This window comes from Sprattus sprattus, assembly GCF_963457725.1.
Source record: "Sprattus sprattus genome assembly, chromosome: 5".
NCBI lineage: Eukaryota > Metazoa > Chordata > Actinopteri > Clupeiformes > Clupeidae > Sprattus > Sprattus sprattus.
Window position 1 is genome coordinate 17,807,779 of NC_137924.1, and position 22,762 is coordinate 17,830,540.

At 48.3% G+C, this 22,762-nt stretch overlaps 1 protein-coding gene across 1 annotated transcript in view; it reads right to left on the reverse strand.

Moving 5' to 3' along the window:
• Window positions 1-22,339, reverse strand: part of klf12b (Kruppel like factor 12b) — a 47,421-nt gene extending 25,082 nt beyond the window's left edge. Inside the window, exons 1-2 of the mRNA XM_080838786.1 lie at window positions 22,203-22,339; window positions 673-755 (exon numbers count right to left, since the gene is read on the reverse strand). Coding sequence (XP_080694912.1) covers window positions 673-738 — 66 coding nt within the window. The 5' untranslated portion in view covers window positions 739-755; window positions 22,203-22,339. The remainder of the gene's footprint in view (window positions 1-672; window positions 756-22,202) is intronic.
• Between the last annotated feature and the right edge of the window lie 423 nt (window positions 22,340-22,762).

The window sequence follows — 22,762 nt, forward strand, 5'->3', positions numbered from 1 at the left end:
ATTACACACATAGGTGTGGTCCCACTAGTGGAAAACATGAGATGAAAGAGGCTGTGAGGCAGGGGAACCATGAATAGGGAGAGGGTGAGGGAGAGCGAGAGAGAGAGAGAGACTGGAGACCAGAGAGAGAAGCAGAAACCTAGGAAGGGCTAAAATAAGGGATAACAGAAAATTGGAAGAGGGAAAAAGAGAGAGAGTGGGTCTCTCTCCCTTTTTCTCCCTTCTCATCTCTCTCTCTCCCTCCCCCCATCTCTCTCTCTCTCTCTCTCTCTCTCTCTCTCTCTCTCTCTCTCTCTGTGCATCTGTGCCTCTGCCCTGCCAAGATGGCGGTCCTGGCTGCAGTGGCCTGCTTGTCTGGAGGCCCTGTGAGCATTCCTGCTCCAGCTGTGGCTCTCCGCAGCCCCTCTCCCCTCTCCCCTCTCCCTGCGCCCCTCTCCCAGGGCTGTGCTCCCAGCCTCAGCCCTCCACGCCTGGGAGTAATTAGGGGTATTGCAGGGGTGGGGAGGCAGGGGGTGATGGGGAAAGGAGGAGGGGTTTGGTTGGTTGGTTGGTTGGTTGGACTGTGAGTATGTATCTATGAGTGTGTGTTTGTGTGTGTGTGTAAGGAGGAGTGTGTGTGTGTGTGTGTGGGGGGGGGGGTCAGGATTGTCTGAAAAACAACTGCTCTCTTACCCCTTGTTCAGATTCCAGGGGTTCTGCTTTGACTCTGACAGCAGGCATTCCGTCCAGCATTAACATCCTGTTATTGGTGGCGTCTGTGAAGGAAGAGAGAGAAACGGGGAGAGAGAGAGAGAGAGAAAGGTTGAGAGACGGAGGGGGGAAAAAAGAGAAGGTGTAAGGCGCACAGCTTCACTCTGCTGACTTTGCCATGACTAAGCGGCTCTCGTGTGACTCCTGCTCACCCCTGGCATACCACAGCTGACCCAAACATGGGAAATAACAATGACGGCCGCAACAATGGAGAGGCCTAATGATGTCATGGTGCCATTTGAGCTCCCAAACGCTGTCCAGCTTTATGTCTCGGCGTAAACATTTACATCTAGCCTGGTATTTCACACCGCGGTGCTGTGGGAACTAGATGTTGAGATTACAGAGAACTCACAGCCCACAGTACGGTGATTCTTAGCATACTAGCACTGATTAATATCTAGTTACAAGAAATTAGTTGCAAAACGATAAACATGTTCACATTTCTTGGAAGAAAAAAAACATGGAGTTACACATACAAACCACACATTCACTTACTACTTACATGCAGATATGTAAACCTACTGTGCACGCTCTGAGACGAATACCAGCAAAAGATAATAGAAATACACAACAACAACATATCCTATCGACGTGTAGCAAGATAAAAAATTCAGCATATATTCAAGTCAAAGTGAGCATTAAACAGCAGCTCTGAAGAGCAGGCTTGCGTAATCCACCCCCAACCATTTCCTTTAGTTCACAGATAAGACAGCATGTACTCTATTACCCAGGTGACCCTGTGCATAGCTAGAGGGCCAACTAGTACCAGAAACTGGCCAGCCAGACATCCCCCTTCTCTCTTCCCCCACCCCTGGACTCCGCTCCCTGCCAGCCCTCACCGCACTCTCCCTTCTTCCCAAGCCCAACTTCCTCTAGATATCAAATGGGGGGTAGAAAGGGAAAAAAGAGAGAGAGTGAGACTGAGAGAGAAGAGGAAGCCCATGACATTTCTGTAGCCTGGGTATCCACAGGAGGAGAGACTTTTTTACAGCGCTCTGTTCTCCTCTATGAAAACTTCCCTAAGGCGGCTTTAGCACCTGAACAAAAGGATGGGCCTTCCCTTCCTCTGAAGCCCACATACACACACTCACACTCACACTCACACTCACACTCACACTCACACACCCTATCACACACACACACACACACACCCACACACACACACACACACACACACACATAGCATCCACCATGACGGATCATGAAGAGAAGGACTGCCTCAATCCTTCACTGAGAGAGGGGGGGGGGGGGGGTGGGGGGGGGTAGAGGTAGATTTAATGAACTGCTGGAATCTGACGATGGGCTAATACCAGTCTCTGAGAGAGGTGACACGACAGATGAAATGGTTTCCCGCAGTCGCGCAAGTAGCGCTGTTAAAGTCGCTCTGCACCCCCCCCCCCCCCACACCCCCACCCCCACCACAACTCCCAGCCCCAGCCCCATCGCCATCCCACCCCTGTCATTAATCAGGTTTGCAGCACTCCCAGAGTGCCAAGATCTAACCACGTGAGTAGGAACTAAGCTCCACTTTTTTTACCAGGATAACCTCGTAACATAATACAGCATTGGTAGAGGAGCAGTGGGAAAACACATACATACTTTATATTCACACACACAAACACACACATACTTTATATTCACACACACAAACACACACACACACAAACACACACATACAAAAACATACAGAGATTATACACAGCACATACACACACATACTGTACCATACACACACACACACACACACACACATACACAAACATACAGAGATTATACACAGCACATACACACACATACCATGCACACACACTTCAAACACACAAGCATGGATGACCTGGGTCTCCAGTTCAGAGACAGAGAGAGAGAGAGGGGAGGGTCTCCATGCGTTGAGTAGTAAAAGCAGATTTCACGTGTCAGATGTGCTGCGAGTGACATGGAAGTGTGTGAAATGGGCTCTGTCACACATTCCTCACTCAGGCTCAGCAAACAAAGAGTTTGTTTGAGGAAAATAACAAGAGGGTGGGTTTTGGGGAGGGATGGGGCCGGGGGGGTAGATGGGGCTCTTAGGGGAAGGTGGGTAAGAGTGGGGTGAGGGGGTGGGGTTGGGGGGTGTTGGGCAGCTGTACCATTTTTTTCGAAGGGGGCGGGAATGGGGGGGGGGGGGGGGGGGTAGCCTTGGAAAGCGCCAACTGCAACAATGTGGGGTCTCAGCGGAGCCCGGTGGATGTCCTGAGGTAAACCGGCGCTCTTTATTATTTTAGCAGCGGCGCGCGGAGGAATGCAAGCAAAGCAGATATGCTCTAAACATCTCCATTACAGCGCCCTTAGTCCGCTCTCTGCTGGCGCGGCCTACAGGAAACGTGGCCCACATCCCCAGCGAGCCCTCCAGCCCTGCCGACCAACTGCGCTGAGGGGGAGAGGGAGAGAGGCATCACTGGCAACCACATTAACCAGGCTTTCTTTCAAAAAAAGAAAGGGGGAAAGAGGAAGGAGGATAAGGAGAAGAGGGAAAGATATTTGTGTTTTTCTGCTGCTTGTCTTTCCTTCTCGATTTGAGTCTCGATTTGAGTCTTAGCTCCAGTGTATATATATATATATATATATATCAGCCGATGTCTTTCTGCTGGTAATCTCGGTGTGTTGGAATTGTATTGTGGCCTCGGTGTCCACAGCTTAAAGGCATTTGCAGACCAAGATAACGTTGCCTTGGAAACTGTAGGTGGAGCCTGAAGCTCTCCACCAAGAAGAGTGGTGGAATGGCGTCTCCCTGGATCCACACATCACAACACCATAAGCAGTAGCCAAGCCACACACACACACACACACACACACACACACACACACACACACACACACACACACACACACACACACACACACGCACACACACACACACACACACACACACACACACACACACATACACCAACACACATGCGCGCACACACACTGGCCATATTAGCCTTGGCTCGTCTGAAAAACACCACATCCTTTCCCGTGAGTTTAATAGTGTCCAGAGATTGTTCAGTGTCTATTAAAGGCAACTTTTGATTCATCTATTCTGTGTAACTAACCTTGCTAATCAACTCCCCACAAGAGCTTTCCCAATGGGAAATCAATAGCTGGAGTGAGGCCGTGAGTGCTGCATTAAAGTCCACTCAAGGAACCGTTTGTTTACAGATTCAGTAACATCATAGCAACGAACACACGCGCCTACTTTTCTAATGCGCTTCTCTCACTCTCTACATACCTCTCATACTACTTGGACAGATGTATGCTACATACATACAAAGATGCACTCTCACACACTGACACACCCACGCACACACACACCCACGCACACACACACACACACACAGACACACACACACACACACACACACACACACACACACACACACACACACACAAATTACATCAGCCAAGGTTGATACACAGTGAGGTGCTTGTAATGAACAGTCATTACCCTACTCTATTTCTCTGGGCCATTAGTCAAGCAAACGTCAACAGCAGCAGCCCCATTATTGACACCTATGGGGCCATGCAGGACCCTGATACATAGTAAACAGCCTAGTGTGCTATCATAGCGCACCCCCCCCCCCCCACTAATCAATTTCCCTCAGTCTTCTGCTGCTACGCCTCAGTCTGGACGCAACACATCGACGACTGATGATGAGCAGGTATAGGAGCAGTCAGTTAGCTATAAATTAAATATAGAGAGGATTCAAGGGTATTGGCAGACTTCTTTCTTGAGCAAGTAAGTGTTGTTTTGTTTATGAGAACATAAAAAGTCAAAATATTCTAAAAAAACTGATCGGGGGAAAGATGCCTAAGAGGGCTTGGCATGAACAGTGAGCAGCTTTCATCAATCCCATTTAACCACAGAGAGAGAGAGAGAGAGAGACAGAAAGAGAGTAGAAATGAAGAAAAGACAATACAACTGAAATCTATTTAAGACCAGCAGATCAAAGTAACAGTGAAAAACAAAAGTTTGATAATGTGGTCTGAGACACTGTTAGGCGTTCCCTTAAAGAGAAAGCCATAACACACACTCACTCACACACACACACACACACACACACACACACACACACACCACACCCCTCATGGACACACAACAACTGACTGAGAAAAGAGAGAGAGAAAGATGGAGGTAGAAAGAGAGAAAGAATTCAAGTGAAAGGGAGAATGAGAGCTAAAGAATGACAGGATGAGAGAAAAAGCGTGGGAGAAAACCGAGAGTGAGACAGAGAGGGAGTGAGTGAGAGAGGGAGTGAGTGAGGAAGACAGAGAGAAAAAATGAATGAATGATGTACGGAGAGGGAGTGGAAGACAGAGAGAAATGGAATGAGAGTCAAAAAGAGAGTTTGCAGGACACAGCATGAGAGCAACAGAGAGGAGGAGAGAGAATGAAAAATTGGATGAGAAAAAGAAGGAGAGAGAGAGAGAAACGACAGAGGGAGTGGCAGAAAACGAGAGAGGGATAGAGCGACAGAGAGAGAGAGGGAGAAAGCGAGAGAGGGAGAGAGCGACAGAGAGGGGGAGTGGGAGAAAGCGAGAGAGGGAGAGGGGAGATTAAGATCACCTTTCCATTTGCTGGGCCCTAAAATGAAATGCTGATCCCAGGTGTGAGGAGGGGTGTGTGTGTGTATGGTGTGTGTGTGTGTGTGTGTGTGTGTGTGTGTGTGTGTGTGTGTGTGTGTGTGTGTGGTGTGTGTGTGGGGGGGTGGCTGTGGAGTGCTCAGGCATCTCATTGCCATGCACCACTGGAGCTGTCCCCCAGGAGAGAGGCCAGGAGAAGAATGAGGGCAATTCAACTGGAAACGGAGCAAATGGAGGCCAGCGATGGGGTGGCTGGGTGGCTGGCTGGGTGGAGAATAGAGAGAGGTAGGAGAGGGGTGGCCGTGGGTGTGGGGGGGTCTACCGGACCTGGATTCAATTCCAACTGGCAACAGAGGTGATGGTTGATGTGCCCCCCCCCCACCCGCCCCGCCCCCTCCCCCCATCATTTCTTCATCTCACTCCCTCTTTCCTCTCTCCCTCTCCCTGATGACTATCGCTACTGACTGAGGCAATCGCCACGGCAGCAGGGGAACACGGTGTGTGTGTGTGTGTGTGTGTGTGTGGGGGGGGGGGGGTTGGTTTGGTGAAGTGGATATGGGGGGTGGGGGGCACGTCAGGCTCCCGGCCAGACAAATGACTAGCGGATCAATACGGGGTGACAGGGCTCAGTGGAGGAGCCTGACCTTCTGTGCCCCCACGCCGCCCCTAGCCCTGCGCTGATTTGCAGCGCATTCACACCCCCGCCACTGGGCCCTGGGTTCCACCTCATTGTGCTCAACTTTCGCTCTCTTTTCATGCATTCTCGCCAGACCTAATCTGGCATAGCATTTCAATGGTCCGAGTGTCACCGACACGAAGGATATGTAAGAGATGAGGTGCAGGTTTGGGTAAGCAAGTGTGCATGTAATTAGGGAGGTCACCGGTCTCAAAGGGAGGGGTGTGTTTCCAGAGGATCGGAGAGGAAGCTAGAGGAGATTCTATTCCTGGTTGATGATTCTTCAGTCATGGCACAAGGAGCACAATTCAGTGTGTGTGTGTGTGTGTGTGTGTGTGTGTGTGTGCATGTGTGCGCGTGCATGTGTGTGTGCATGTGTGCGTGTGTGTGTGTGTGTGTGTGTGTGAGCGTGTGTATGTGTGTATGTGTTAGTCAGAGGCAAAATATTTTCCAAGATCACAATGCCGAAAAAATGTGCTTGAAACAAGAGAATGAGAAATCTTTGGAACACGAGGATGATATATCTGTATTAAAACAGAAGCAATCAGGCAGTGCTTTCTTGATTTAGAGGGAGAGACGAGAAAACTGGGGATGAACCGAGAGGAGAAAAAAAACAAGGGAAGGACACCAGAGCACAGACAAGGGGAGAAGAGATAGAAGAGAGGGTATCAGGAGAGAGAGAGTAGGAGGATGAATGATAGAGGCAAAGAAGACAGGAGAGAAGAGAATAGTGCAAAGAAATTACAAGATAAAAAGGAAAAAGAGAAGAAGGAAAGAAGGAGGGAGGGGAGGGGAGGCAAGAGGAGGAGAGGACAGGGTGAGAAGGGAAGAGAGAGAGAGAAGATGAGAGCAGAAGAGAGAGGAGGAGAAAAGAGACAAAACAACAGACGTACTGAGGACCAGACATAGGAAAACTAGCTCAAACTGAAAAGAGAGGAGGTAAGCAGAAAAAAAAACATTCAGAGAGAGAGAAACCAAGAGAGTGTGTGTGGTGTGTGTGTGTGTGTGTGTGTGTGTGTGTGTGTGTGTGTGTGTCTGTGTGTGTGTGTGTGTGTGTGTGTGTGTGTGTGTGTGTGTGTGTGTGTGTGTGTGTGTGTGTGTGTGTGTGTGTGTGTGTGTGTGTGTGTGTGTGTGTGTGTGTGTGTGTGTGTGTGTGTTCCCCACACACAGACGGCCAGCCTGGGCCCGACTGCTGCTTTGTCCCCATGTTGAGCGCCCTGAGCGAGCATGTACATCTGCGACACAAAGGCTGGTCCTGCTGCCACAGGCCGAAGGGGGGAAGAGGAGGACAGAGGAGAAGAGCAGAGAGAGGAGGGGAGAGGAAGACGACAGAGAGGAGAGAGAGAAGGAGAGGGGAGGAGAGGAAGGCAGAGGAGAAGATGGGAGAGTAGGAATAGAGGACAGAGTGGAAGAGTAGAGAGAGGAGAGGAGGATGACAGGGAGGAGAGAGATGAGGGGAGAGAGGAGGAGAGGACAGAGTGGAAGAGCATAGAGAGGAGGGGAGAGGAGGACGACAGGAAGGATAGAGATGAGGGGAGCAGTGACGTGCAGTCAGGGTAGGCAGTAGCCCTGACAAATTTCAAACGTAAAAATGTTTATTAAATCATTTTATTTAATAAACTTGTATTTGTATTTGTACAGAGTATTCTTGTGATTTATATATGCAATACATACGTTATTCCAATGGTTTAGACGTTACGATGACAATTGTATCAGTTACGCATAAACAAATACAAAAAAACGGCAGGATAAGCAGTGCCTTTACTGTCCATTCATTGTGAACGGCAAAGAAAAAGTCATGTCGCGCATGCGCACTTCGATTCTGTATTCTTTAATATGTACGTCGAAAGGCACAACTCTACGGTGCCTTTGCACATAAATATATGTTATGCCAGTAATCATCTACGTTACGTATCAAACATGGACCAATTAAAATCGAGATATTACTGGACATTTGCGCAGCTGACGTCATTACACAAGCTAAGCGTAATCCCCGCGAAAATCAAAGTAAAAATGACAACAGCGGTATCTATTGATATTGTGGAACTTAGACATTTCTCTAAACTCGACTTTAATAGAAAAAAGGAGTAACTAGCAATAGGGAGGCCTATTCCAACACTAAATGAACTTCTGCAGAAAAAGGGACCAAAAATTGTCGTTTCAAACGGACTGGTTTGACAAAAAAGATTGGCATTGTGGCTGTGCTAGTCAGGTGAGTTAGAAACTATTTTGAGCTTAATTTTGAAATGAGTGTGGGGTTGAATTAATGTCGACTGCAAGCCATTTGCTTTCATATTCAATTGAGCAGTGTGTGTTCTCATTGCTGCTGACTGACATACATAATTGGCCGCTGTGCGGATAAAGATGGTTGCATTCTGATGATGGACATTAACTGGTGTGTGCGTGCGTGTGCAAGACTGAGAGTAGTAGGCCACACGATATGTTATCGTGATTGGATTTTTTTTTAATATATCGATCGACCGTGCCTGTGTGCCGCACTTGTACCTACTGTCCTGACGTAGCCTATTAGCCTAAACAATAAATAAGGTAATCTGGCTTTCATAACTCAGTGCCTACCCTCGTACTGACTTCACCGCACGTCACTGGAGGGGAGAGGAGGAGAGGACAGACTGGAAGAGCATAGAGAGGAGGGGACGACAGGGAGGAGGGGAGACGGGGAGGAGAGGAGAACAGGGCAGGAGAAGTGGAGGATGTGGTGGGGGAGTGGAGTGTAGTGGAGGAGAGGAGAGGAGAGGAGAGGAGAGTGGAGTGGAGGGGAGAGGAGCAGACTTACATAGCACACAGAACTGAAACATACCAAGCAACACACAGCTCGGGATCGGTTTTTCATGCTCAACTCAATTTATAAGACATTGTAAACTGTCAAAGACAGTTTGTTACCTGTGTTAATAACCATGTCATGGGCTACACTGCCACAGTTTTATCAGTGAGTTATTCTGATAACTTCATTTTTCCACAGTCATCAGTTAAGTAGCGAAGCCACAGATCAGACTAGGGGGATTAGCAAGAGAACATGCATGCTGGGAACGATATAAAAGGCCAAGGGCTCTTCCTCTGGCCTCTGTCTCCATGTGTCGCAGTGCGAGAGACAGAGACAGAGAGAGGGAGAGAGGGGGGGAGAGGGAGAGAGAGAGAGGGAGTGAGGGGGGGAGAGAGGGAGAGAAAGACAGAGGGAAAGAAAGAGATGGAGACAGAGAGAGGGAGAGAGGGGGGGAAAGGGAGAGAGAGATAGGGAGAGAGAGAGGGAAAGAGAGAGAGGGAGAGAGAGAGAGAGAGTGAGAGGAGAGAGAGGGAGCTGGCCGCACAGTCACTTCCCTTTCACGTGCCCCTTAAAACCCAAATATGACGAGTCAGCCAAACACAAACCCCAGCAGAGAGGGAGAGAAACAGAGCTGGGGGGAAGGAGAGGAGGAAGAGGAAAACAGTCTCCAGTTCCCTCGGTTTTCTGCAGAACTTAAAAAAGAAAAATTGCAACAAGCTTTTTTTTCGCGTTCTAAGAAAGCAAGGATGCAATACCGGCTAGACTGTTGCAATAAATATAGCTACTGAGTGACAGATACATTTGTGTGGTTTGGGCCACTTTCTTCTAACTTAAACTAAGCGAATGCTCATGTCTATTTCCGTACCCCCTGTACGTTCCCTGCTAAAATAAGAAAATAAGCCTTCAACACCATCCGCTCAGTGGTAGAGCCAAACGAGTGTGCTCTTACAAGCTTTTCTTACTACCAATGGCCACAGAACAAGCCCGTCCTCACGAACGCCGCTACCGGCCAACCGTTTAAAAACTAAATTCAATATGAACTCCAGGGGACCTTGCGTAATTCATTTTCCACACATTCGCTGTGTACTGACATGGTGTGGAGGCCGTCCCTATTCCTCCATGTCCTCTTGTGGACATACTTTTGGTTTAATCTTTTTTGGCACCAGGTGAATGACTTCAGACTTTCCATTTCATGAGGCACTCTCTTCTCAGTGCTTTGGACCTTCCGGATGCTTCTGGGACATTGTTTTGGGGCGGGTAGATGGATGCTGGGATACCAGTGTACTTCCCTCTGCATCAACACTGGGTTAGAATTCACCTTGAGAGAGCCCATATCCACACACACCCACAGAGCATCCATAAAATATACACACGCTTACACACTCACAGACACACACACATATACAGTCACAGAGCATCCATAAAATATACACACGCTTACACACTCAAAGACACGCACACATACAGAGCATGAAATACACACACACACAGAGTGTACTTGAAACCCACACACACATACACAGACCAGCTCACAGAGACATATACATACACAGACACACATGAACATCTACCCACAGACACAAATTCTGCTCTCTATTTCATTCACTCAGTCGCAGTGTAAATTGAACTGTTGCTGTCTTGTCAGTGGCGCTGGTCTTTTGTAAGTGTGACAGATGCAGCAGCGCTGCTGTGTGCTGAGCCGCTGAGGCTGGATGTCTGATGAGGAGAGACGCTGAAAACAGCGCGCCTGATTACCAAAGGCAGGGTTCATCCCTCCCTCTCTCTCTCCCTCTCTCTTGCTCTCTCTCTCCCTCTCTCTCTCTCTCTCCCTCTCTCTCTCTCTTACTCTCTCTCTCTCTCCCTCTCTCTCTCTCTCTCTCTCTCTCTCTCTCTCTCTCTCTCTCTCTTGCTCGCTCTTTCTGTCTCGCTCGGTTCGCTCTCACGGGGCTACTATGCCCTGTTGAGTGATGGGTGCACTGGGATATTTTGGGGACGAGTCAATTTAGGCAGGCACTCACGTTGGCGGCCGTATGCAAAGCGATCTGCCAACAAGGAAAAGCGGGGTGGGGAAGGGGGAAAAAAATAAAAAGAAGAAGAGAAAAACACCAAAACAAAGTGAACAAAAAGCCCTTTAAGCCCTACTGCTCAGAGGCTTTCACAGCCAGTTGGGAAGAGGCCTGGTGAAAGAGGCCCGATGTGGGTCCTGACAGCTGGGGGGCTACCCTGAACGCAGAGTCTCTCACAAACACACACACGCACGCGCACATGCACACACACACACACAAGCAGGCGCGCACACACACAGCATCCCCTGAAGTATTAGTCCCCTAAGCACCCCCCCACACAGACACACACACACCCACTCCCCAAACTTACCTTATCTCCAAACCCACACACACACAACACCTGATCGGAACTAGCAGTCCATTAAGAGAGGGATGAGCGATAAGTAGACATTCACCTCTAAGGAGGGGGAAAAAAGGCGTTGTGGAACGCTGGCTGACGGAAGTTGTGATATTCCGCCAAATTGCCCTTGGGTTCCAGCTATTTCTGCGCGAGGGGATCCTGTGTCAGTAATCCTGCAGGGATGAGGTCGCCGGATGCAGCTCAAGTCCTCGGCTGTTGCCCCACCCACACGCACACATGCACACACACGGACGCATACACACACACACACACACACACACACACACACACACACACACACACACACACACACACACACACAACACACACACACACACACACACACACACACACCCACAAACACACCCACTCTGAATGTGTGTCAAGCCCTGCACAGACCACATAACCGAAGGCCAGGAACTCGGTCGAAGTGGCAACATGTGCTGACTTCAAATGAGAGTTCCACAGGCAAGAAATATACGAATATGTCAACTGTCAACAGCATAGCTCAGTTGCTCAAAGGACCATTAGACTTCATAGAACTAGAATTATGAACTATAGAATTATGTTTCATATGTTCTCTTTGTCTCAGTTCCCATTGTCATATGTAAGAAGCTGAATGTTGTTGAAGGTCAGAGTAGAAGAGCTTCATGTTTGAAAAAAAGCAAGCGTGCATGTCAAAATGGAGAAGCACGTCTGTGCGATCAAACTGGATGTCCCGCAGAACAGTCAAAGTGAAACTGTGCCAGGGCTTGTGCTTTTGGCGGTTCGGCCTTCTCTCTTCTCTGGTTGAGGCGTCTGGCTTCCTGAGTCTCAGTTCCTCTGCTAAATCTGTGACTGAAAAAGAGCAGGGTTGCCTTGACCTCTGATTGCACTGAGCCCGCCCGCCCGCCCGCACGCCTAACGTCAGAGTTTCCGTGGTTCAGTCATTAAAGCCCCCTGTCTGAAACGCAACAGTGAAGGTCTGAAGAGGGAAGGGTTGTGTCTGAGATTGAGCGCACAATCTGGCTTCTGCTTGAGACATATCGGCCACTGCATAAAGTCCACAACACACTCTTTCCTATTCATTTACTCTATCACCCTCACTCACTCGCTCACCCGCTCACCCGCTCACCCGCTCACTCACTCACTCACTCACTCACTCACTCACTCACTCACTCACTCACTCACTCACTCAATCAATCAATCACTCACTCACTCACTCACTCACTTACTCGCTCACTCACTAACTCGCTCACTCAGTCTCTCTCTCTCTCTCTAACTCACTCACTCACTCACTCACTCACTCACTCATCACTCGCTCACTTCTATCACTCGCTCAATCGCTCACTCACTCACTCACTCACTTAATCACTCACTCACTCACTCGCTCACTCACTTACTTGCTCACTCAGTCGCGCTCTCACTCACTCACTCTCTCTCATTCTATCACTCGCTCACTCTATCACTCGCTCACTCACTCACTCACTCACTCACTCACTCGCTCACTAACTCACTCACTCACTCACTCACTCACTCACTCACTTCGCTCACTCACTTACTTGCTCACTCAGTCGCGCTCTCACTCACTCACTCTCTCACTCACTCACTCACTCACTCACTCACTCACTCCGCTCGCTGACTTACTCACTTACTTGCTCACTTGCTCACTTACTCACTCGCTCACCTCACTTACTTGCTCACTCAGTCACTCACTCACTCCATCCCTTTCTTCCTTGTAGGACTACTCAGACGTTCTTTCACTCGCCCACTCATGAGTGCACTCTCTCCCTCTCTTTCTCTCTCGGGTTTGTAAAGCTGGTATTGGTTGCATCCTCTCATTCACACCCACAGACATGTCACCCACACACACAGCCTCTTCCACTGCCACCCATGCTTGCTCTCTCTCACTCCCAGTTTTTTATCTCTATCACTCTCTCTCACTCACTCTCGCGGCCTCTCCCTTACACAAAAACACACAAAACCGCCTCTGGTAACATCCTCTCTCTCCCTCACTCACACACACACACAAACACACACCCCCTACACTCATGCACACGCACTCCTACACTCACACAGTCAAACACACACCCAGACACAAGCTTACTAACTGAGACTTCAGAGAGATTGATGTGACATTCAAACCTGCTCTTCAGCAACTATGAAGCCATTTGACACAAGAGTTTTTTAGCAGCCAGAGCACTTGGTTGGCTATAGTGCATCCTCCATTCAACAAATCCAAGGCAGCTGAGAGAAGTTACAGGAGTTTTTAGAGATCTATTCCTGTTGGCACTCTGTGTTGATCTCTGTGAACAGTACTGCAGGGTGGAAGGCGTTAATTACACACACACACACACACACACACACACACACACACACACACACACACACACGCACACGCATGCATGCAGACACATAAAGTCTCACAAACACACAAACACGTACACATACACACACGTACACACAATGCGTAACCTCTACACTGTAGAGTCCAAAAACAGAATGCGATGACCCCTAGCAGTGCACCAACCCCCAACCCCTTCCGCCACCAGCCCCCCGCACTAAAGAGCAGCGGTCTTAGAGGCTGTGCTTTAAATAGACCTGACACAAAAACCTCAATTGCACCGGGGGGGCCGCAGGCAGGCAGGCGAGGGGAGTGGGGTGGGGGGGGGGGGGGGGGGGGGTAGGGGGGTGGCGGGCGGAAAGGCACCAACGCTGTGGCAATGGGGAGATTGATCACTGCGGCGAGGTCTCAGTGGGACAGGCGGCGTTCCGGGAGTCCGGGGCGAGAGGCGACCTCTCTGAGATCCGAGATCAATAAAGAATGTGCACTCACTGACATGCCACCTTTCCATTTATTTACTCTCTCCTTTCAACCATGGAGAGAGAGAGATCGAGAGAAGGAGAAAAAGAGAGAATTGGAGAATAATTAAGAGAGTGGATGAGGTACAGGAGAAAGACGGAGGGAAACGTGGGGGGAAAAGGGGAGACAACATCTCACCTTTATTTCATGCTGACATTGCCCTCAGAGGTAGTAAGAGCTTTAACATCTCACCTTTACGTCAAGCTAACATTGCCCTCAGAGGTAGAGGGAGCGTTAGCTTTCTTTACACTGCCCAACAGAAAAGCATAGCCTACAAAAAGCTTTTCAGCTCTTTCTACAGCAAACCTCACACAGATATTGATCTCAAACGTCTTTTGAGATACATTGTGATAAATTGCGACATATCTGACAGTGATATATCACCTCCGGCCACCACATGAAACGCTAATGACGTAGCGCATGTTGAGGTATACAAGATAACAACATTGTCATTACCACTCCCACGATGACCACACGCGGGACAGAGGCCTCTCGGGGTGATTAATACCCAGATCAAAGCTGTCCTATTACCTCTATGTTGTTAATCAATCATCACTAAATTCCACCCGCTGACATCGCTCATGTCAATGTCATTAGGTCAGCAGAGCTTTGACAGCCGGAGCGGTTGTCACTGATGTGAAACATCCACTGCGGTTTGTTGGAGAGAAAAGCAAGATTGCTGTTACGTTACTCGTCTGTCTGTTTTTTTTTTTTTTTTTTTCTTCTTTTTTTGTCATGTCATGTGTTTCACAATGGTTCAAGCCCCATTGTGTGTGCATGGAAAAGGAAGCACTAATTGTTTCCCTCCTTTTCAGCTGATGTGCAGCAAGACAGATGCAGCTGAGGAAAAGCGTGCTCCGCATGTATGGTCGGGAACAAACAGGTAGCGTGTCGCAGCGCAAGTCGGCACGTCACCAGGAAACTCAAATCTCCACCAGTCGTTTGCAGTCATGCCAGCTAGCTCCGCTGCTCCATTTGATTGACAACCAAAACAAACGAACCTGCTGCCAATGCGAGGACAAGGAGGAGGAGAAGGTGGAGGAGGAGGAGGAGGAGGAGAACGAGGAGGAGGAGGAGCGAAGCTCTCTCCCAGCTTTGGGTGGATCCTGCAGCTGCTCTTTGCCTTTGAAGGAAGAGCAAATCCGTTTAAAGGTGGCAACACTAAATTTTTCAGGAACCATCTGCCTGTCCAGACCAGCTGTCAAATAAAAAGGTATAAAACTACTCCACAGAAGATATCACACACATACACACACACGCAGACACACAGACACTCAAACGCACACACACACAAATACCAGCGTGTGATAAACAAAATATAGTGCTGTAAACGAAATGCATAATATCAGGCTCGGGAACGTGTAAGTAATTAGTATTATTACTGTAAGCCTGGAAGTGAATTATAGGCTGCAATTAAATCATGTATTCTAGCAGTGAGCTAAACTACAAACTCATTATCTGATTCTGCACTGACATTTTGACACAAAGGGGATTTATGACACTGCAAGTAGCACTGAGGCTATGAACTCTCCCTCCTCCAAATCAATTATTCTTACTGCAATAGACTTCTGTTTGGTTACACAGACTCAAATTAAACGGATTCATTCATTTCCCATTTAAACAAATAAAGAGTGGGTTGGACAGAGGAGAGAAGGAATAAATGAAATCGTTGTGATATTTCAGATGTTTTTGAATGAATCGGAGCATTGGCGCCGGCTTATACCCTGAGCGGTGGCACGGTTGAGCCTGTGTGTGTGTGTGTGTGTGTGTGTGTGTGTGCATGTGTGAGGGAGTATGTGTGTGAGGAGGGGTGGAGGTCAGGAGGGGCGGAGGAGGAGTGCATTATCATCAGCACAATAACCCACTCCTCGGTCTCCGGGGGCCTGTCGCTTCCTGCAGCCCTTAATGGCCAGCTTCTTTAAGCAGTCCGCCACATCCTACCCTAGGCCTCTCTCTCTCCCTCTGTCTCTCCCTCTGTCCCTCTCTCTCTCTCTCTCTCTCTCTCTCTCTCACTCACTCACTCAATCATTCACTCACTCACACTTCGAGGTGTGTGTGTGTGTGTGCATGCACATATACATAAACACACTACTATGGGATTGGAACGGCCACAGAGACGACAATGATACAATATTATGGTGATTCTTTACATTTTCCAATACAGCAAGTATTGCGATCCAGTTCTGTGATACATTGCGATCTATTTCTCCCATATATTACATTACATATACTGGGAGTTTTTGACTTTCATTTTTGAGAAAAAATAGGACTGGGTAGTGCTATCTTGTGGAATTGAGAAGCAATGTTATCAGACTAGACGTATGTACCAAAATAAAATGTAAATCATAATATTAACTAAAATATTTTTGTGCCACTGTATTGCCGCACTGAATCAATTTCTTATCCTACCTCTAGGTATGAATTCGAGGCATGGGGCTTTAAAGGATGGCTCCTCCATTAATGTTTGTGGTGGGCACCTTTTTCAGTAATGCTATTCTATTTAATGGTATATCCTAAGTGTATAAAAGCGCTTGTTGAGGCCCTGTGTAGGTATGTTTGCATACGCTGTGCTCTTTGGTCTAGGAGTGAGGATAAAGTGCATTTGTACTGTAGATGCGTGTGGGAGTGCATTATCGTTCAGAGTGACCGGTGCATGGTTATGGCAGGAAAGAAAGTGTCTTTTCATGGAAATTCAAATCTGTGTGTCTGTGTGTGAATGTGTGTGTGAATGTGTGCGCATTAAATGTATGTTTTTGACATGTCTTCATCTGCATGGGTTTTTGTGTGTGTTTGTGTGTATGTGTGCGGGGGAGGGGTATTCAGGCGAATACCTTATATGGGTGTAAAAGTGTGTGTATGTCAATATGTGTGTGTGTGTCTGTGCATGTGTTAGAGTGTGTTTTACGCCAATTATCAAAATATTTATTTAACATTATGATTTTTATTTTTATTTGATACAAACCCAATTACTTGGACGCATGGCCGAACACAAATTGACCATGCAAAGATGGCTGCAGAGACACCTAGTACATGAAACATAATGTATGGGAGAAATAAATCACAATGTATCACAGAATCAAATAGCAACTCTTGCTGTATTGTAAAAGGTAGAGGATTGCAATACTATTGTATTTTAGCCCAAATATCGTTATAGTATCATATCGCCACCTCTGTGGCAAATCCCACCCCCATACATACGAGCAAACATATACAGGACTAAGGCAGGAAAGAAGCATTAGGAGAGGGGTGCTGCAGGAAACACTAATAATAAAAAGGATTTTTTTAAATCAGATGTTCTTTAGGAGGGTTATTTTTAAACTGTTCTGACCCACCGCTACACCCATGTAGCTCTTGATTCAATAAACAGCTGTGTTTACATTCATGCATCATGCGCTGTACCGAGATGTGGGGGGGATGGGCCAGGCGCTTGATTGGAGGGGTGGGATGGAGGTCAGACAAGGGGGGGGGGGGGGGGGGTGGATATGAAGCAGGTATTGTTTTTCTACGTCAGTAGCAGTAGCACCACCGATCGCCCCAGAGCAGAAGCGGTGTTGCGGTTTGTGACCCGGAACCCGGGACGGGAACCCCTGCTGTCAAGGTGCCCGGGCCGTTCCCGAGTGTCTCCATAAGCCACCCAGAGCTCTGCTGTGGCCCCCGGGACTCCAGATTCATTCCACATGTTGTTTGCGTAGCTTCCCTTAACGCTTGACCTACAACTGGAAACTAAAGTTCATACTGACTGACCGGAGCACCACCAGAGCAGTGGTAGCCAGCGGAAAAAGGCTCCAGTTTGGGGGTGTAGGGACGGGGTGATTGTGTGTGTGTGTGTGTGTGTGTGTGTGTGTGTGTGTGTGTGTGTGTGTGTGTGTGTGTGTGTGTGTGTGTGTGTGTGTGTGTGTGTGTGTGTGTGTGTGTGTGTGTGTGTGTGTGTGTGTGTGGGTGTGTGGGGGGGCCACCTAGCAGCCCTTAAATTTCCGTGTGCTGGTATGGTTTGAGTGGTAGGCACTCATGTTACAGTTTGGATAACGAGAGCGCTGACACTTGCTCCCACGGTTACCTGAGCCACAGAGCACGCTGTAAATCATTTCACATTTGTGACAAAGACCTGATGGAAACCATTTAAAAAAATAAACAGTTTTGGAGTTTTTTGTTGTTGTTGTAGTTGCTGTTATGACAAAGGACAGACTCATACAAGTAATTGTTGCCTTGCAATTTAGACCTTAAACGTCAATGAGGTAAGAAAATATAAAAAGCCTCAAAATAGACGTCTGTGGAGCATACAGAGACAAGGGGTCATTTGAAACTGATTACTCAATGGCCCAACAGCTAATGTTCACAGAAAGTTTGTGCTTCTCCCTGCAGTGATCTCTCCCTCCACACACAAACACACACACACACACACACACACACACACACACACACACAAAACTGGCTTTAGTGGAAACACACAGGTGGAAGGACCCGGGGTATGTGCCCAGAAAGAAAAGGGATGAAAAATCAAAGCGTGGAGCACCGTAATGACAGAGTGTGGTCTAATGATACAGAGAGAGATGGTGGCAGTTAAAGGGTAATCAGCTCTGGACTTCTACATCCTGTGCAGAGAAATGCGTCAGAGTTTGCACAATCCCTCCTCTCTACCCCCCCCCCCCCCCTTTCTTCCTCTCCCTCTCTCTCTCTCTTTCTCTCTCTCTCTCTTGGGTATAGCACACATACACACCCCGCAAACACAAACAGACTCACACATACACACCCCGCAAACACAAACAGACTCACACATAAACACACACACTCGTGTGCACACACACACACACACACACACACACACACACACACACACACACACACACACAAGCACACACTAAACACAGCTTTGGTAAACAAGCCTGGGCTGGACCCTGAAAGGGTCAAGGGTTGAACACACCAGAGGACACGCCAGAGAACATTTTGTAAACCTCGCAAATGTCGTAATGAGCTGCGAGCAGGGAGGGGACGGGCGCGTGCTAACCCCAACCACCCCGCCCATCTAACCCCAGCCTGACCAGCGTTCTCTGGCCAAGGTCTCCCCCCCCCTGCCCTTTGACCCCCAGCGGCTCACAATACAAAACAGCTCGTTGGCACAAATACCCCTCACAACAACTACGCTGCCATTTCTCGTGACGATGGTGACAATGATGATGGTGGTGATGAAGAAGATGACGATGTAGATAACAGTGAGGATTTCAGCCCAGCCTAAGCCTTTTTGTTGTTGTCTGTGGAGCTGCAAATCCAGAGTAGAGGATATCTAAGATAAGGTGCAGGGGTTCACTACATTCCCTAGAAATCAATACTTAAAAGCAATGTGTCAACACTTGTAGAGAGACTGCCTAACATCCTTATTATATTGTCCCTGCTTTAGTCAAAGGCTTTTCAATGACATTAAAAACCTTCCAAGGGAAAACTCTGTGACTAAGCCAAACAATATGAGCCGTAATTAATGGGGTAGAAGGAGAAAGCTCTTGGGATTGATGCAGATAAAATTGACTTTTTTGTCAGTTATGAAAAGATCTTGCCTTCTCTGACTGTCTCTGCTGAAAATTTACATGAACAGGTATATCCATTATACTGCAGTCTGCTTCTTTTTTAGTCACATTACCGTCACTACTGACCAACGCATCACACACAACTCATGCATCATAAATGCCCAGATATGTGTGTGTGTGTGTGTGTGTGTGCTTGTGTGTGTGTGTGTGTGTGTGTGTGTGTGTGTGTGTGTGTGTGTGTGTGTGTGTGTGTGTGTGTGAGTGTGTACGTGTGTGTGTATGTGTGTGCATGCACGCATGAGTATGTGACTGCATCTGTGAGTGTCACCAATGGCCAGCTTCTGTGACCCGATGAAAGGCTGTGGACATGACAGCAGTGGGGCCCAGTCGCACCGGGGGCCCGTAAGTGGCCAGAGGCCATGCCTAACACAGATGGGGCCGGTCCCCTGCTATCCCATAATGCCTCTTGCCTTTGGCCCTGCCCCACGGCACGCTCACATCTCTGGGAAATTTAAAACACGCTCACAAAAAAATTCATACCATGGAGCTTTTCAGGGACGTGGCCAGCTGCTCCCAGCCCTGTTCGGCCAAGCCCTGCCTGGCCCACTCCGCCTCTCAGACAGCCGCCATCAATTATTGAAAAGCGGCCCTGGCCCACCTGTGAGACTGGCCGGTACCTGTGTGTGTGTGTGTGTGTGTGCGCGTGTGTGTGTGCTTGGCGCTAACCTTGAAAACGTCCACGTCCTCACACCCAGCTCTCTCCATTGGCCTTTCCACAGGTGGCCATAGGAACAGGCTTTTATAAAGGGGAAAAGCTAGCGAGAGCTCTTTAATGGCCTCCACTGAAGCCTCCCGATGAGGCGATAGCCTTGCCTTGTGTGATTGGCTGCCCGCATTGAGCCCTCTACCTGCTTGATTGCTATCTGAAAGCCTGGAACAAAATCCCCCACACACACTCCAACCATCCACCATCCAACAACCCCCCCCCCAATAAAGCCCTGGTGGCAGCAAATCAGCAGGGGGAAGGATGTGTTTCTCCCATTCTTTTTTCCTCTCTTTCTTTCATAAGGATCAATACCCTATTACCTTTAATCACATCACTAAATTCATATAATTGCAATAGCTTTTGCCAGAGCTGTCTTACATATGGTAGTTTAGAGTCCTTTTTTCCTTTAATATGTAATAATAAAACAAGAATTCCTTACACCTAACTGAATAGAATAGGTCATATGTGGCCTATACAGTAAGAGCATGTAAAAGCTCTGGTGCATTTAATACAAAGATCCACATGCCAAGAAATTCCTTGGTGTGTTTTATTTTTTTGACCCCCTTCTCACCCCAAAAGAAAGGCTGCAGGGAGGGGGGGTGTCTGTTCAGTCTTAAACACATTCAAAGTGAAAGTTAAACAGGACCTAATCTCTCTGGGCTGAATACCCTTGAGCTGCAGGGGGTCGGCTCAAACCCTGGCTGTCACACAGTTAAAGTCGAAGGGCCTTGCCTTGGCACAGGGTAAAGTCGCGGAGGTCAGTACACACTTTCCATGTCACACACACACGCAGCCAGTCCCTTCAACATACACACACACACACACACACACACACAGAGAGACATCCACATACACCCCTGCAGCTTATGGCCCATATAGTCATTATCCACACATACACACACACAGACCTCTACACTCCCCTACTCCCTAAGTACAAATGCCTTTGCTGTCAGCTTTGTCCAGGTCCAGTTTAATTGAAAATAACAGCCACGGGCCAGCCCCCCAGCCGCTCGCAAGAGCGCTGCGCTGTGCTGTAAGTGACAGCCACCCATCAATACCAATGACTATTCTACTGGAAGTGCGAGCGGCGCAGATGACATCCAAGACACCACCCATGCAACACCCACCCCCCTCCATCCCCCACGCCTCCCACCCCCTGGTGTCCTTCCCGAGCCACCGGAGCCTCCAAATATTTAACCCATTCCGCGCAGCTCAGAGAGCGGTCTAAAACGCTCTTCCGGTACGATGGAGCATGTCACCCGCAGATGCAAAAAAACACAAAACGCACGTTCGAGTAAACTCGCTCAAAAGACACAAGCAGACTCCTGTGACAATGATCAAACTTTTTTCAGTGACACTGCGGGATGAACAGTAGCTCCTCTTGCATGCCTGCCTGCTCTTTCAGCTCAAAGCGCACTTCACTGACAGAATGTCAATATTTAATGGAGAAAGATGTCATGACTTTCACCGGCCAACGGAGACAAGTTGATGAAACATACTATACACAAAGCCATTGCATTATAAAGCACTGGGGTTTTACCGATGGCGTGTGTGATGTAGCGTTCTGTACATAACGAGCCTTAAGCAAAACCTTCAGTTGAGATGCTTAGAACAAAACTCCGTTATTACAGTATTACTGTTAGGAACTAACGCGGAGACACGGAAAAAAAACTGTCACGATTTCTAAGACCACCTTATCTCGCTGCCACGCAGCCGTGGGGACCACCGTATGACTTGTCATCTGGTTTGACACTACAATGACAGCTGAACGAGATGCACAATTGTTAGAGACACGCCGACAAACACCAAAAAAAACACAAAAACAAAACAGGAAACACGGCAGAGCAAAACGTACAGACCTTGTCAGAAGCTGCAGAGCGGTAGAAACTGTTTTCCTTATACAGTCCGCTCTGTCTCTCTCTCTCTCTCTCTCCGCGCTCGCTCTTTCTCGCTCTCTCACTCTCCTGCGCGCGCTCGTTCTCCCTCCCTCTCTCTCTCTCTCGCTCACTCTCTCGCGCTCTCTGACTCCCTCCCTCTATGCCGCTCAGCTGCTCCTCGCAGTTCGCAGGAAATGAATGAGGGCTCACAGAGAACTGTTGTACTTGCAAATGACTTACCACAGTCACATGATCCACTAAATGTAGGGTGGGCCGGTGGGTGGAGGCTTCATAAGCAAGAGAAGACAATATACTCTAAGCTTTAACAGCATGCATCGAATTACACGGGGCCCCTTGAGGGAGGTTTCCGACATGTCTGGTTAAAGCTCTCCTGCGCCTAGGGTACACGGTGTGTGAGCAGTACCTCCCCATTTAAAGGGCTACAGGGAGCTAGAAGGGGGGAAAGAGGGTGAGAGAGAGAGAGAGTGATACCATAAGAAAAAGTGGGATATCAGCAATACAGTCAATCTACAGCATTGTCA